Raw genomic sequence first — 17,500 nt, forward strand, 5'->3', positions numbered from 1 at the left:
TTCCTGCCCCTAAGGGGGTAGAGGAGTGGATTTGGTTTGGTCTCGAGAAACATGGTGTGTAATTTAACTGAACTTTAAAACTATGTGTGCCAGTCTTCTGACTGGCAAAGATTCATTTTGAACTCAGTTTAAAAAAAAAAAAAAAATGGCTAATTGTTTGGTTGAGGTTGTGGAAGTCTTGTCAGAAAGAATGTGATGTTTCCAGAACTTTCCACTGTGCCTTGCTGCTCCTCATTGCAATCAGAGAACATTGTCCTCAGGCAACGCAAATTCCTCTGACCAGGAATTCAACAGCACATTGTCTCCAGAGGTGGTGGTGGGGGGGGGGGGCGACGAAGATGATGATGAGGAGGATGATGATGATGATGATGATGATGAGGGCAATCAAAATTTCACAAGAGTAGCAACACCTGAACACCCACACACCTGGCCTCGTCTCACACTACGAGCCAAGATTTATGACGGTCCCTTAGCTGCGAGCTATTTCTAAACCTCCCTGAGATGCGTTCACCAGGTGAACTGAGGTGAATTATGACTGATGATGAGCTCGGACTTTTTGCGATGCATTCATCCTTTGTTATGTAAGCCCCTTAATTATAGTTTTCTGTGAACTAATAGAGCGGGCCGAGGCATACTGGGTCTCTGTTAAGGCAGAGGGGATGAGCTCATTTTGAGGATAATGAGAAGTTGAGGAAAGGATCGGAGGTTCATTGGGGTGGTGTTCATGAAAGGTGGGGGGGGGGGGGCTTGAGGTTACTGGCTCTGGCTTGAAGGTCTGTCATGCCTTTCTGAAATGTGTGTGTGTGTGTGTGTGTGTGTGTGTGTGTGTGTGTGTGTGTGTGTGTGTGTGTGTGTGTGTGTGTGTGTGTGTGTGTGTGTGTGTGTGTGTGTGTGTGTGTGTGTGTGTGTGGTGGGTGGATATGCTTGCATGATCTATGTGGTTGATGCATTGTGCATTGTGTCAGTGTGTGGTTATAAAATGTGGTTATCTCCATGTAAACACTTCAATCAACTCGGACTCCTATTCCAACAATAACACAATGAGTCCTTGCCATTTCCTCACTCTCTTTGCCTGTAGCCACATCTAATCCGGACTCTTACAGGCAATGACTGACCACTTGATGTGTACGGTAGGGGTCCACCAAAGACACAAGGCAATGAGAGACACTGATATACTGTGGGAGCAAATGGAATAGCCCTCACACAGCAATGATAGAGAGAGAGACAGAGAGAGAGAGGGAGAGAGAGAGAGAGAGAGAGAGAGTAGGGGAAAAAAGTGAGAGATATTATTGGGAAGAGCTCACAGCTGAAGGAATTATGGGTTGCAGACACACATGGAATTAATGGCTGGATGAGATGACATATGGACAGATACTTCAGACTAATACAAATCATCGTACGTATCGATGGCACATGAAAAAGCTATTATGTAGCTACAGTATACACCCACCATCCCAGCAGAGAAGACATCTGAGAGAGAGAGAGAGAGAAAGAGAGAAATAGACCGAAAGAGATGATATGTTGTGGACCCCCAAATTGGCAGAATAGGCCCCCCAGTGCAGGCGTGTGGTGGGGGATGTCTGGCCTGGCTCTGGACGTATTGGCTGATGTGGCCAGTGTGACAGGCTGTCAGGGGTAGCAGCGGTTAGCGTGAGCTGCCGTCTGACGTTAAACATAGCGCAGCTGACAGGTGAGCGGGATTAACAGCAGCATCTCATCTGTCAGTCAGCACCGGCTAATTTGCCAAAATTCCCATGTGTGTGTCTGTATGTTTGAGTGTGTGTGTGTGTCTTTCTCTCTGTGTGTGTGTGTGTGTGTGTCTTTCTGTGTGTGTGTGTGTGTGTGTGTGTTTGTGTGTGTATGTGTGTGTCTTTCTCTGTCTCTCTCTCTCTCTGTGTGTGTGTGTGTGCTGTGGAGTATGTCTCAGGACTGATGATGTTGGCCTCTGAGGTACTGGGTGAAATGGACGCACTCTTCTGGAAAAAATGGGTGGAGGGGGGGGGGGGGGGGCAGTTGGCTTATTCTACCAGCGCCAGATGTCACACACACACACACACACACACACACGCACACACACACACTGTGGAATACTGACTGAATAGTGCTTAAATACGAGGCTAATATATTCCACTAAACCAGTCGAGGTCTGGTCAGCTCTAGCCGTACCTCCACCAGTGATGGAAACATGAGTGATGGCGAGACGGCATTTTTTCCTGCAATGGCCCATCTGATATTTGATTGGATATCCTGCACCATTTGGACCAGTTGAGCCCCGTTATTGTGACTGGACTCTTGGTCATCGACTGTACATGCTCTGTATTCATCCAGCCATTCAGTTGAATTCAAACAAACAGTTAATCATTCAGGAGAGAGAGACGTGGAGAGTTGGCAGTTTTGGTGGACGTGGGAGGGGTCAAAGACACATGCCACCCGCAAACCTAAACCCTGGGGCCAGAGGCTTAACTGTTTTCCTTATGACATGAAAGCCACATCTTTGCACTGAGCGCTATACGTACAGTATACAGTTCCACGCCAATATAAAGGCACTCAATCATGCAGAAAATAACGGAGGATATCAGAAAAATCTGCATAGCAGGCTCGAGTCTGACCGAAACTGAATTGTAAACCACTCCAGGATCTCGAGCCACAAATAATGATTGATGGTGGGTTTTACATGTAATAGCCACACTGATTATAGTTATTACAGAGGCAGATATTTAGGCAGAGACTTACTGGAGACCACTTTGCCAGCTCACCACCAGGCCGTGGGCCGAGGCTTTGAATGCATCCAAATTCATTTAGAGCCGCTCCGCCGAGAGGCAGGCGAGCCATCCATCAGCAGTGCTGTGGGGGCACTTTAACCAGGGCGCACTGGTGCCTTGGGAGCTCTCTCTCTCTCTCTCTCTCTCTCTCTCTCTCTCTTGGTCTCTCTTTTTCTCTCACTCTCTCTCACTCTCTTTCTCTCTCTGTCTCTTTTTCTCTCTCTCTTTCTTTCCCTCTCTCTTTCTCGGTCTCTCTTCTCTCTTCTCTTTCTCTCTCCATCTCTTTCTGGTTATTTGGATTGGAATTTGCTGTCTGTTTTTTGTCATCGCTCTCTCTGTGTCTTTCTTTCTCCCGTTCAGAAACATATTCTGTTCATTTGGAACTCGCTGTCTGCTTTTTGACATTTTGATCTCTCTCTCTCTCTCTCTATCTCTCTCTCTCTCTCTCTCTCTCCCCTTCAGTCCTCCATCCTGTTATGATCCTCATGCTGAGCCAAAACATTTCTCCCTCGTTTTCCATTTCTAGGGGCCTCAAACTAGCAATCATACAATCAATACCATTCCAGCCTTCAAAACATAATTAAAGCTCCTCAATAAACAGCCTTTCCTGACGTCCCGACGTCAGAGAGAAACAGAGCCAGCGGAGTGGACCCTTGACCCTGACCGTGTCCCTCTCCTGATTTCTCCCCCAGATGCTGAACCACAGGGTGGGGAGAGTGAGGCAACCACGCCCGCAGCCCCGGTGGAGCAGGAGGAGGACAACTCGCCAGGATACACAGGTAACGTTATGCTCCATGACCTTGCTCCTGCTTGGACCCCTTTACAGGCCGTATCCCACTCACAGCTACACTCGGCCCTATTCATCTGCCCACGGACCTCCGGATATGAATATGCACTGTATGGGATTCTACATGCACAGAGAATAATTTACACACTTACAGTATGCACACATGTACATATTCATACACATACACTTATGCACAAACATACACATTCATACACATGCAGATATACATATGCACACACACACACACACACGCTCACAAAGGTTTTCTGAAAAAGGTCTTTGTTGCTCAGGGGCCTTCCACATGTGCAGCACAGAAAGAGCAGTCTATCATAGGTTTCTAAATGGGCCCTGCAACAACACTTAACACCCCACGACCAATGATTTCAGCTCCTTCATGGTCCGCCACGAGTGATAGCATTCGATTGCCATAAAACGAGTGTGTTGGCATTGGCAGTCGATCAGGATACACAGAGGAGACTGCAGTGTAGGCAGACTCTGCCTGTTCCCCTTCCTTTTCCGTTCCGCGGTATCAACAAGTCAACACAGATCAGTGTGATTTCTTCATAATAAAAGTTTGTTTGGCCGTGTGATTTTCACGGTGGATGAATGAAGCCGCGCGTCTCAGGAAACTGCGGTCAGGGAAATGTGAGGCTCTGACCTTTCGATCAGCGTGGGTCCAAGCCCAACAGGTCTGGAGCTACTGCGTGTTTAGGCACGGACCACACTCTGGGGTTTCGGGGGTTCAGGGGTGTTTGCTTGTCGAGGCGTCCCTGGAGGGATCGCGTGTCGCCCCCGGAGCTCTGGGAAGCGATGCTAATCGACCCTGGTGCTCTCTCAGAAGCCAACAGCCAGATGCAGCGCGGCCTGGACTCGCTGGGCCGGATATCGTGTTTGGTTCGCGGCGGCGACCGGGAACAGGCCAGGGCCGTGAACTTGACAGGCTCCGCTAGCAGTGCCATCACACACACACACACACACACACACACACATACACACATACTACTTCTACACGCACACACACACACACTACACACACACATATGCTCACACACAGACACACAGACACACACACATGCACACAGACACAGCCACACACAGCCACACACAGCCACACACAGCCACACACACACACACACACACACACACACACACTCACACACACAGAGGGGTTCTATTCTACTCCAAAGGCAACATAACACAATAAGCTTCAGCGTGTTATTGCTGGACCCCGTGTCTTGGGGTAGAAACATTCACAGTGAAAATAATCCAATTGATTAAGACTTTCGCTCCCCTCTCTCTCTCCTGCCTGACGTCCCTTGTGGCCTTTAACAGTGACTAACAGGGATCTTAAGTTTGTTTTACTGGTCGAGGAGGCTTGCCTATTTTCTGAGAGATTCAATTCTGTGCATCTTTGCTCAGACATTAAAGCCCTCAGAGGACATAAAAGGGCATGTTTTTCAGCCCGTTTCACAGAAAAATACTGTATAGAGAGGTGAAGATATATATTCAAGGCTTGGATGGAAAATTAGGAGCTCTAAGTCTGTTTTATTCTCTTACTGCAGCAACATCAATACAAGAGAACAAGATAAAACAGAGAGTGGGTGAAAATGAGAGAGAGGTGAAGAGAGAGAGAGAGAGAGAGAGAGAGAGAGAGAGAGAGAAAGAGAGAAGACGACGAGGCACCTGTCAATGCAACAGACATCCCGATAAATAGGAACGTCAGAGAGGCACTCCATTTGTCAATTTGCAAAGACAAGGTGAACAGTGAGAGAGTGAGAGAGAGAGGGAGAAAGATGAAATAGATGGGTTTCATATCAGCAGACACAAACACTCACACACACACACACACACACACACACACACACACACGTACATACACATACATACATGGAGAGCCGAACAGAGTGTGTGTGTCCCAGATCCATCCCTGTCACATCCCACAATGTTATTGTGCCACTGATGCGGGGCGTTGTGTAGCTGTCAGCCCACTGAGCAGCCGTATCAAGGAGGCCGGAGAGAGGATGGAGGGATAGAGGGATGGGGGTGGAGGTATGGAGGGGAAGAATAGAGTGTAAAGGAGGAGAGAAAATAAGAGGAGCAGGGAATGGGAGGACAAGGGGTCGATGGCAGACAAGAAATGACAGCATATCAGACTGCAAGAAACCCATATAACACAATGCACACACCCATGCACAAATACACACACACACACCCATGCATAAATACACACACACACACACACACAAAACAGAGAGTGTCATGAGCAGTAAAGCTTTTTCTTGTGTAAATAGCGTGGGGTGCCAGTAGCTGCCCTCTTCAGAGATGCATCACAGTGCTTCAGGGCTTTCTGAGGAGTTCACGCTCAGCAACCAGCCACATACCCCAACCCATCCAGCATTTCATTCCGTGTGTATCCGCAACCCTTAACATTGTGTTCAATATGAGCTCTTCCCAAATGACTTCTCAGGCTTTTGTACTGGCAGCACTGTACTGGCAGTCTCTCTTTCTCTCTCTCTTTCTTTCCTTTTTCTCTCTCACTCTATTTCTCTATGTGTGTGTGTGTTTGTGTGTGCACTTGTGTGTGTGTGTGCACGTGTGTGTATGGGGGTGTGTGGGCACTGGACAGCTGGATGATGGGAAAACGGAAAGAAAGGCAGAGTCCATTACCACCCTTACCCTGATGATTACCAATTACTGTGCTGTTAGTTAAGCGCCAGGATTGACTGATAACGCATGGAGGTCGCTAACGCTACGCTAGCAGCCCTGCTTACTGGGCTCGTTTTTTTGTGTGTATCCTGTTACCTCTGACACCCAGGTTTTGCCAACCAGGACATTTATCAGTCCTTTGATGCACTGCTTGGCAGCCAGGCACGAACCAGAAGTCATCAGGATAGAATTACCATCGCAGGGCGCTAGTCATGTTTGTTTCCCGCTACTTGCAAATGGAAAACCACAGCCAAGAATGTGCCACGAGGAACAGGGACTAAACACCGAGCTACTGTGCTAATATACTAAGAAATCACTGAGTATATTTTTGCCTCCACATTCTTCTTTTCAATAACGCAGAAGTCCTGTTCTGCGCAATGTCACCCACTCCCTACCGTGCTCAACAACACCTCTCAGGCCGCAGTCCCTGCCCAGGCCTCTGTGTATCCACCGCTGTTTCCATGCGCCATCTGTTGCCATGTTGACGTTAGTGATCGCCGAGGTATTTGACACTTCCTCACGCACACATGTTCAGCGGGGCTCCTAAAATGGCCGGCCACAGAAATGTAAGCTAAGTTTGACAGCTGGAGGCCTGTGCGTGCTTGGATACGTGACTGCGGGGGCCAAGGTGAGGAGGGTTTTTTTTTTGGGGGGGGGGGGGGAGATGCTACCCGGGGAGACTAACCTCATGGGTGCCCTGCACCAGGAAGGGAAGACCGACAGCCTCGGTTCCAACCACACCCCAAAATTGTCCTCACATATTTTATGGCACTTCTCATATTATCCATGTAATCTGGAGATAGGTGTGTGTGTGTGTGTGTGTGTGTGTTGGTGTGCGTGTGTGTGCGTGTGTGTGTGTGTGTGTGTGTGTGTGTGTGTGCACATGTGTTGTGTGTGTGCACGTGCTACACAGAGAGCAGGAGACTGTAGTGATTTTGCGCCCAGTGTTTGCGTAGACTGTGGGCTCAAGTCGACTCGCTCCCTCCGATCCAGATCAGATGTGGCACGGAACCAAAGCTCACATGCGCTGACCGCAAAGATCGACCTCATCCGCCATCAAAGGGAGAACCGCTGAATTCTTCCTCACGTTAAAATGATTAATGTCTTTCCTCCTTTGGCTTTAATCAGACTCAAGTCAACACTAGCTGTTAAGACGTACACCCCGATGAAAACAGCCCGCTCAGAGGTGGTTCAGAAGTAACGTCGCAAATTCGAGGAATTTGCTGCGGAGAGGCTTTGCTATAAGAGCCTAATGTTCCATCACCGTCAATGTGGGCAACATCTGTCTGAGACAGATACGCATCACAACACCATGTGACTGGAATGAGATGAAACCTGCTCCCTTCTCTGCAGACCTGATCCTGGTCCATTCCATTGGGACGGCGAGCACAAAAAAATCAGCATTGATTTTTACTGTGGCTTAATGGCCCCAGTGGCGCCTGAATGAAGCAGAATTGGATTTCTGTTGGCCATCTACACAGTCTCTTGTTTTAATATGTGCCGGATAAATACAAAGCGCCGCCAAGATGAACACGCCGCGTAAGGTTCAAAACGAGGTTCTGGCCGAGGCGCCGCATGAAACACGCGTGAACCTGGTACTGGTATGTTGGGGTGTGTGTGTGTGTGTGTGTGATGAACTGGCTCGTCACCTCCCTCTGTTGTTAAAGCCCAGAGAACCAGTGGAGAAAGAACCAGTAAACCGGCCCTGGCTATTAGATTGAAACAGCTTTTCGGTCTGTCAGGGGGAAGAATGCCTGGTGTCTTTAATGTATCTGAAAGCCTCAGTAGCATCCACTCGAGAAATATGAGGGTGATGATAATGGAGCTCCATTTGTGATAATGCCTGAGCACTTCATGGTAGCCATATACGTGTGTGTGTGTGTGTGTGTGTGTGTGTGTGTGTGTGTGTGTGTGTGTCTGTGTGTCTGTGTGTCATTGGATGATTTTGGATGAAATGGGTTGTTTCTGTGCTTCTGTGTGTTTCTTTGCGATAAGTGAAAAGTGAACATAAAAATGGCTGAGTGCTTCTGGGAGAGGATTGCTTTTAACACAGCTCAGCTCAGTGTGGCTCTGTCATCTTTACTGAGGGACCAGATGAGCCTTACGGAACTCTGGGTGTGATAGTGCTCATTGAGATGGGAAACAGAAGTATAGAACGAGACACAATGAAGAAGAAATGAAGGAGGTGATTGGTGACAGAGGGAATAAAAAGCTCTCTGAGAAAGAGAGACAGAGAAAGAGAGGGAGAGAGAGAGAGAGAGTGAGAGGGAATCAAAGGCAGCTACAAAAAGTGTGAATTATTTGGGGCCATGGCATGTCCCTACTGGTACTGTGAGTTCTCCGTTCTTGTGTCCTGTGTCTGCTGTGATTTGTTTGTTGACTCACTACCAGTCACCTTGAGAGAGGACATGTTTTGTCATGTGTTGCAGAGACTGTGGGAAACGGCAACAGCATGGGGCTATGGAAGAAAACTAGAAAAAAAAATTGTGCTGACATCAGGCTTTTGCGAGTTCCCAGTTTTGAGTGTTTGTGTACAAGCGTCTGTCAGCTGGCCGGCTCTGGTTGGGCACTGGTCTGCAGTGGCTCCAGCGTTGGTTTCACTTTATCTGCAGGCATTCAACAGAGCAGCCAGGAGCTCCCGCTCTGGCAATTAGAGGATTGGAGTCTGGAGAGGGGGAGCTGGAGAGTACTCCTCCTCTCCTCCACTCACTCTCTCTCTCTCCCTCTCTCTCTCTCTCTGTCTGTCTCTCTCTCTCTCTTGGTCAGAGGAGGGGGTTGTAGGAATGAAGAATTCACTTCAGTGTTGACATACAGTGGCATTGGGCAGACCAGATGCCAGTCTTGGCTCCAGAGAGAAGGGGGGAAAAGTGGCAAGGACTAGCAAACAGAAAGAAATTTAAAAAAAGAAGGAGAGAGAAAAAAAGACACGAGCAAGAGATTACTTCTGTGGGCATTATGAAAGTAGCTGACCGTCCTGCTTCCCCGTTGTAGTACTGTAGGCCTACATTTTCACTGAGCGGGGACGTTGTATAACATCAGGAGCTCAGGATTCGGCTCGATGCAGAGAAAAAAACCTGGACTCTGCTGCATGACAGGCTTGTGGGCCTCCATAAACACTCACTTTACAGTGCTCTCCCCTACAGTTAAATACTTTAGCAGAACAGCTGAGATGTCGTCCACAGGAAAACGCTGGCCAAGACTGAAAATAGGCGACTCTCAATTTTGCTCCTGTCTCAGATAGGTTTGGGGAACCGAGACCGGCATGCATCATGTGTGTGTGACACAGCTGGAAAGTAGCAGTATAGTTTTTGTTGGTTCTAAAAGTTGGATTAGATGACATTTTGGTCACTAGCGAGCGAGAATGAATGTCTGCTCAGCACATTCTGTACTGGAGGTTTTGATCCATGTTGCACTAGAGATGTACTATAGGCTGTAAGAGCAAGAAAATCTGACAATATTTTAACAAACATTTTATGTTTATGTTACTAGTTATATACACTAGTGAATGTATTTTGCATTACACTGTGCAATAATGCATTTGACTGTGGCTTTACTGGCTACATATTCTCAACATGACAGTGTTTATGGTGTGAGATTTTAAAATATGGTGTCATGGTACATTCAAGCTTCTTCGAGAGAGCCTGGTCTTCCTTTCTTTGCGTCTAAGAACACTCACGGGTGGGGACAGTGTTTTACCTATCAACCAGTAGAGGGAGATCTTGAGCTGACAAGAGCTTACGTCTGTTCATCCCAGTGGCCGTACCGCGTAGCATACCTGTCAGAGCCCAACCAACACCCAGCGAAAGGAAATCAGTTAATTGGATGCACGTTAAAAGTTATGAACAGATTGTGTTCGAGTTTGTCTGCATGCTGAACAGTGGCGTAATATGCTGTTGGATCCATATATATGTATATTTCATGATTTATTGATGTAATCATATACAGAATGAAATTGTTGTAGCCTAAACAATATTATAAAGCGGTTACAATAAGCTAATTTACTGTGCTAAGAATCCCAACTTAACTAGTAAATATGCAGAACAAGCGCCAGAGCGACACGTATGGTTTGGAACATGTATCCATGGCTTCCATAACCACTGTACAGTTGCACACATTTGCTTCAACCATCTGAGTCCTTTTTGTGAAAGTAGAAAACGTCAAAATCCTCTCATTGTGTCACTTGCGAGACCATGAACTTTAAACGGAACTTTCATATGTGGTAAAAAGAAAGCAAGAATGGCGCACAAAATATTTACCACGGGTAACGGGAAAGTAAACTAAATGCCTTCAGCAATTTAGCTTTTTTAAAAGCGATTTTATATATATATATATAACAGCACTAAATGGTATTCAATTAGCCTACTTTCTAATGAAATATACATGAAAATATTTGTTACAGAATTATTTTATTTCAATGGAGATTTTCATAAAAAAATGCATTTCTTCAGAATTAGATGCCTCTTAACGTGTATAAATTTTACACTGTCGATATTCCCTCTGTCATCGCAGTGGCAGCAAACTGTGTCGAGATTGTGTAGCTTGCAACTGGTTAACGGCCCTTGAGGAAAGCCCCACTGTCGATGCTACTGGAGTGGCGCATACCATTCTGGAAAGCTTGAATGGAGCACCCTTGTATTCAAATAGCTTATCCTCTTGGCTGAGATGAAGGCTACAGATGCTGTCAGTGGCTCGTGGTAGAATGCTATGAAAAGGGTTCAAAGTCGGTCCACTTTTCGTGGAAACAATTGAAGGACTTTAAAGGAAACTGATTTAAAAGTAGTAGCCTTGTAGTAGTAGTAGTTAAGCATTACACGTTAACCCACGAGTTCGCCCGCTAATCCTACAAGAGGTTGAAGAAGTATCGAAGTGAATATGCTGTGCGAAGTCTTGCGCTCCTGAATTGATGGTAGTTTGTCGCGTGTCATTTGGAAGATTTGTCACGCTCAAAGTCTTTTTGAGTTGATCATTTCACTCAAATTCATGTGGAGGCTTTATAGGGACACTGTCTAAACGTATCATTCCTTCGAACTGGGAGATGCCCTTTTGCATAGGGCGAAAGAGGGAAGAAACTGCGTGACTTCGCCCTGGAATAAAATCGGAGCGGGACTGTATCTGAACAGCGAAAACTTTCGCGATTTAGGCTCAGAAAACAACTTACTGGACAATAACGAATTTATGTTATGAACATTTTCTCGCCGAAGTTGTCCATCATGACATGAATAACTGGCGATAACGCTCGTACTTGTTCTAAATTGTACTGTTGGAAACAGTCACTAATCGTCGTGAAGATATTTGACATTTGGACTTTGGATTTCTTTCAGAAGAGACCTTTTGTCGATTTAAAATAGTTAAACTGCAAACGGAAGCGTTGCCAAGCTCTTCGGAACGATGGTTTTACGCTTCGTCGGAATTTATGTTTTACTTGGATTACTTCACATTTGTACAGGTAAGCGTGCCTTTTCACACTTTATTGTATGCGTGTGTTGACGCTTTACAGGCTAGTACAAAATCGCATATCAGCTTTTAATGTAACATAATAATGTAATGCCAGCTGAGTAGTTCCTTACAGGCTTCCCTGGTTCCTTAGAGGTTGCGTTGTGAAGATGTCCCACATAGTTGTCTGCTTGTGCTTTTATCACTTAAGCGTCTGTTCTCTCCCCCATCAAGAGAAAAGGCAAAACGTTAACGGATGTTTATACACGTAAATGTTGCTAACAAGCTATGTAACAGCGACTACATGCAGAGATGAGATAAGATATTATCATCCGCCGGGAAATCACGAAGTGGATATTCGGCATTCCTAGATCTCAGTAGGCAATGAGATTGCTGTTAGTTTTGTTTCTTAGAGAATAGGAGGGTGAAAAAGTGACAATTTGTTTCCCTCGCGGTATTATTGTTACAAAGCTGAAGGATTGATAGAGGGTAGTGTTTGTAACGTGAGCTAACTCCAGGGCCCCTAAGCTTGCAGGCTGAATTCTGTAAGAACCCCTAATCACAAAGTGAAGTGTCCCAAATGTGTTTTCCATGAAAATCTCTACATGACGAGAGCGATGTGGCCCACTTGGAGTTGCACATGGAAACATTTATTGCGCCGGACTGTCATGCCTGGGGTTGTATGGAAATAGGACAGCTTAAACTGTGGTCGTTAAATGACAGAATAACTTTAGGACAACCGTTTGCAAGCTCCCAGAAATGCGCGAGCTCGCGTGCTTGCATGGTCCTGTGCTAATGTGCTAGTCTAGTGTGTGGTGTGCGTGGACAATGCGATTTTGTGTGAAAGTCACTGTGCGTCTGCTAAAAGTATCAGCGGCCTAAAGAAGATACATGTTTGACTGAGTCATAGTAATCCGTGCTGTAAAGGTTCCAGGTGTGTGTGCGCCTGACGAGCCACTTGTGGCATCACCTGGACCCTCCTGTGAAGTCACGCCAGAGCAATTATGAACCTGAGATATTCCCATTAGAGATTACAACAGATAAGGAAACTGATAGGTGTGTGAGTGTTGGCATGTGTGTGTGTGTGTGTGTGTGTGTGTGTGTGTGTGTGTGTGTGTGAGAGAGAGAGAGAGAGAGAGAGAGAGAGAGAGAGAGAGAGAGAGAGAGAGAGAGAGAGAGAGAGAGAGAGAGAGAGAGAGAGAGTGAGTGTGTGTGAGAGAGAGAGAGAGAGAGAGAGAGAGAGAGAGAGAAAGAGAGAGAGAGAGACGGTCGGACAGTGTGTGTCTGTGAAGCACGTTGTGTCAGAAGTAGGACAGGGAGATAACCTGAGTCATGGCCCTGAGTCATGTTGAGTGTAAGCTAATGAGCTCACTTTAACCACTGCTGTTGGTTTGAACAGGTGAGAGGGTGGGCCTGCATATCAGTATTGTCACTTTGATAGGGGTTATCAACAGCTAAAGGTGCCGTGACGTTCACTCGGGCAATCAGCCCGCAGGAGTTCATGGCTTGAGACAGGCAGGTATAAGGAAGCACACACACACACACACACACACACACTCTCTCTCTCTTTCTCTCTCTCTGTTTCTCTCTCTCTCTTTTTCTCGCTCTCTCATACACAGACACACGCACAAACTCTTTCTCTCTCTGTCTCTCTCTCTCACACACACACACACACACACACACACACACACTTGTATGTCTGTCTAGGTTTGTGTTCATAACCACCTCCTAATCGGTCCAGTAGATTAGAGGGACATTTGAGTAAATGGTCTCCTTCCAGCTTTGCAGGACTTGCATACCTTCTCCTCAAAGCAATACTTGTCTCCCTCGAAAGGGATTATTTTCAGGTGCCTAACCTAATGGATCTGCTATGCTGGGAAGCCAAAAAGCTCAAAGGCAGCAACTCTTGCTATAATGCATCTCTAGAGATTCCTTCACATGCTTCCTGATCATTCAATAGCCAAGTATACATTTTCTCTGTTCCATCTTAGTACAGTGAGGAGACACATCTGAATAGCATCATGAAAGGTCTACTTATAGGAAGAAATCTTAAATAGGCCATTTTAAGTGACACGAATTACATACATCATTATCTATAGGAACCTCTCCTCTAATCTCATGGAGCTAGATGTGCTTTTAGCACTTACTTACATACCAACTTTTCACAGCCTCAGTAAGGCAGGTTGTGGTAGACAGACTGCATCACCTAACAGCCCAGCAGACAGCACTTTGTTAGGGTGGCTTCACTGAGCATCTAGCTAACCTGTTAAAAATGAGACATGCTACGCTAGGCTAGACTCTCCCGAGGAGCTGTGAGCTCCTTTGACTGCACCCACCACCTCAGCCCTGGCCACATTTCCCTGAGTCACTCTGGTTGCTATAATTGGTCTTCCCAAGAAGCTGTTATCATTGAATTAAGGTCTCATGAAAGAACCGGAGACAGACACATTAAGGAAGAGGTTGGTTTCCCCTCATCGCTCAATACCGCATCACTCTTCTTCCCGGGCGCGCCGTATCGACGGTAAGAGGGCACGCCGCTGCGCGTCTCATAATGACTGTGCCATAAATGCTGAAGTGGGACTCCTACCCACACACCCACACCCACACACACACACACACACACACACACACACACACACACACACACACACACACACACACACACACAATCACACTCACACATACTCACATACTCTTCTCCCAGAAGAAGATGCAGCTCACTTCTTGTTGCTGGCACTCCAAGTCCAAGCGTCATCACAGGCAGGCTGGACAGCAGATTGGCCCTCTGGTCCAGATTAGTGGGAGGCCAGTTAGAGGAAGTACACTGTGGATGCTGATGGCATAGAGCAAAACAAAAACTACAACCCCCATATAATCCCAGCTGTGCCTGTCACCCCTGAGAATACCTGGTGTGTTTCCTCAAAAATACTTGCAGTCCCAAAAACTGCTTTGGAAATAATGAGAGCAAAAGTCTGTACTTCATGGATGTATATGTGTGTGTATAATTCTGTCTGCGACTTTTGTGTGTGTGTGTGTGTGTGTGTGTGTGTGTGTGTGTGTGCGTGTGCCTTAATGTGAAACACAGAGAAAACTCAGACTGTGTGAATGTGTGTAATTGCTCCATAGTGTGTCCCTCACGACAGCATTAAACTGAATGCTGCACAAGCTGTTTCTCATTCGTGTGTGTGTGTGTGTGTCTGTGTGAGAGTGTGTGTCTGTGTGTGTGTGTGTGTGTGTATGTGTGCTGAAATGCTCTGTTTGTTTAAAGGGAAACACACACAGTTCACGCTAAATGTAGCATACAGCCATTTGTCTGTGCTCTCGCTCATTGCCAGAGGCTTTTCTGGCACAAGGCGGTCTCATCTGTTCTATAATGGTTTTAAAAGGAGTTGGTTTCTGTGGAGTGGGTACTTTGTGAGCATGGATGTTCAGTCCCATGTTTGAACTGCGTAGGATGTGCCTAGCTGGGCTGCTGGCTGCTGTCGTTTTTACTTTCCTCATATTTCCATATACTGTATATCTTTTTTTTTCTTCCATTCGTTTCCTGGGTCTTTTTGTTTGATTCTTAAGAGTTGAGGCAGGGGTGAGTGTGTGAGCGCGCACACGAACCGTGTCTTTTCACAGCTTAAACATGCTGACGGCCATGTGTGCACATGTCTTACAACACCTCCTAGATCATAAGCATATTGTAACATGTTCCTAGCTGAGCTTGAAAGAGGTGTTCAAGGAAGACTGCATACTGTACATCGCACACAAACATATAGACACACACACAGACACAGACTCAGGCACACACACACATACACTGAGGTACCGCCCCCACCTCTCTCTCTCTTGTCCTGTCTTAGGAATGTGCATGCACACACATGCACTCATTGTTACTGTGGTTAAATGGCCGTGTTGGTTTAATGTTTTCTAACATAAGAGGGGAAAGGAGCAGTGAACTTGAGCTAGGTGATAACCTGCAATAAATGAGTTGTCACTCTCTCTCTATATCACACACACACACACACACACACCCACACGGCCTTGGCATGGCCTTTAAATCAACTGTCTTCAATTAGCTCCAGTTGACTTCTCTACTGTACACAGCACTGATAACATATCTCTCATCTCTGCCTTCCCACAGCTCAGCACACTCCATTATACCCCTCCTTTCTCCTTCTATTCCTCATCCCTCTTTCACTCTTCCCTCTATCCTTCCTCCCTCTCTTCTTCATCCCTCTCTTCTTCATCCCTCTCTCCTTCCTCCTGCTCTCCTTCCTCCCTCCTTCATTCTCTCCTTCCTCCCTCCCTTCTCCATCCCTATCTCCTTCCTCCCTCTTTCATTCATCCCTCTCTCATTCTATCCTCCAGAACTGAAAAGGGTATTGAGGGAGGTCCATGTGACATTGTCCAGAAGTTTACTGCTCGTGCGTGAGGGGGAACTAGGGTGAATGACTTCAATTTCTGTCCCAATTATCTGATCAACTCTGTGCCTCTGATGTGACCAATACACACAGTTGTGTGTGGCCTCCGCCCACTGAAGTAGCAGAGGCCGGCAGCTAAGAATAGAGCTGCGAATGTAAATGAACTTCATTTTGGGGCTCTTCTAAAAGAAAGGGTCTCAGAGGATGTGTGTATTAGTATATGGGAGTTTTTGTGTTTTTAGCGACTTACTGACGTAAAGTGTGTGTGTGTGTGTGTGTGTGTGTGTGTGTGTGTGTGTGTGTGTGTGTGTGTGTGTGTGTTTGAAATAGAGAGAGAGAGAGGGAGTTTTCCACATTAAGGCTGTGTGTCTTGTGTGCTGCCATGCTCAGTGAGCTGTGAGGAGAAACGTGCCCAGCAGCTTCAGATAGGGGCAACCTTAATGAGTGCTCACACCACCAGAGAGAAGAGGTCAGAGGTCCACACACACACACACACACACACACACACACACACACACACACACACACACGCACTTCCTTCCACTCACACCCTCTTATCTCCTCTCTCACAGTATCAGTGTTAAATCTGCCTCACAGCTCATCCCTGATCTTTGTGTGGATGATCTTTCCTGTCCTTAGGCCGCCATTCCTGTGCCAGATGTGTGTGTGTGTGTTTGTGTGTATATGTGTGTCTGTGTGTGTGTGTGTGTCTCTCTCTCTCTCTCTCTGTCTCTGTGTGTGTGTGTGTGTGTGTGATTGGCCTGATTTTATCTTAGTAGCCCAGCAGTAGCATAATAGCATTTCCTAGGCTATAAAGCGATAAAGTGGTGTTGTTATTTTCATCTATGGAAGTGGCCGTATGAGGGGTTTCTGACCACAGAATGCAGGGTGTGAGGTGTCAGTGGCAGGCTCAGGCCATGTTGGGATCCTCCTCCCTAATCTCCTCGGATTGTAAATGCCACCCCTTCCCCTTTGCTGGCATTATCACTGGGATGGTGATTGGCTAATAAATCAGATCAGAGGTGCTGGATGTGGCAGGCTTGCAGAGAGATAAGCTCCTGGCTCCTGGCTTCTGGCCCTCCGCCGCCTCAGCCTTTCTCCCCTCCACTTACTCTCTCCCTCTCTCTTTCTCTCTCTCCCCCTCTCCCCCTCTCTCTCTCTCTCTCTATCTCCTCGAGGCCGGCCGATGTGCTGGACTATGGTGGCCCACAGGCCGTTTGTTTTGCTCTTTCTTCAGTGAGAGTTCAGCCAGAGATGCTGTAATACTGTATAACAGCAGGATGCTCTCAGCGTCCTGGACCTTGAATTCTGTCCATGAATGTCCTCATGTCTGACAGATGACAAATGATACACACACCCTCTCACACACACACACATACAGTACTTATTTCCACTCATTTGAT

At 46.7% G+C, this 17,500-nt stretch overlaps 1 protein-coding gene across 1 annotated transcript in view; it reads left to right on the plus strand.

Annotated features, from left to right (window-relative positions):
* Positions 1-11,594: 11,594 nt before the first annotated feature.
* The window catches only part of LOC134080789 (roundabout homolog 1-like), a 77,163-nt gene continuing 71,257 nt past the window's right edge, over positions 11,595-17,500 (plus strand). The window contains exon 1 of the mRNA XM_062537400.1: positions 11,595-11,701. Coding sequence (XP_062393384.1) covers positions 11,644-11,701 — 58 coding nt within the window. The 5' untranslated portion in view covers positions 11,595-11,643. The remainder of the gene's footprint in view (positions 11,702-17,500) is intronic.

This window comes from Sardina pilchardus, chromosome 5, assembly GCF_963854185.1.
Source record: "Sardina pilchardus chromosome 5, fSarPil1.1, whole genome shotgun sequence".
NCBI lineage: Eukaryota > Metazoa > Chordata > Actinopteri > Clupeiformes > Clupeidae > Sardina > Sardina pilchardus.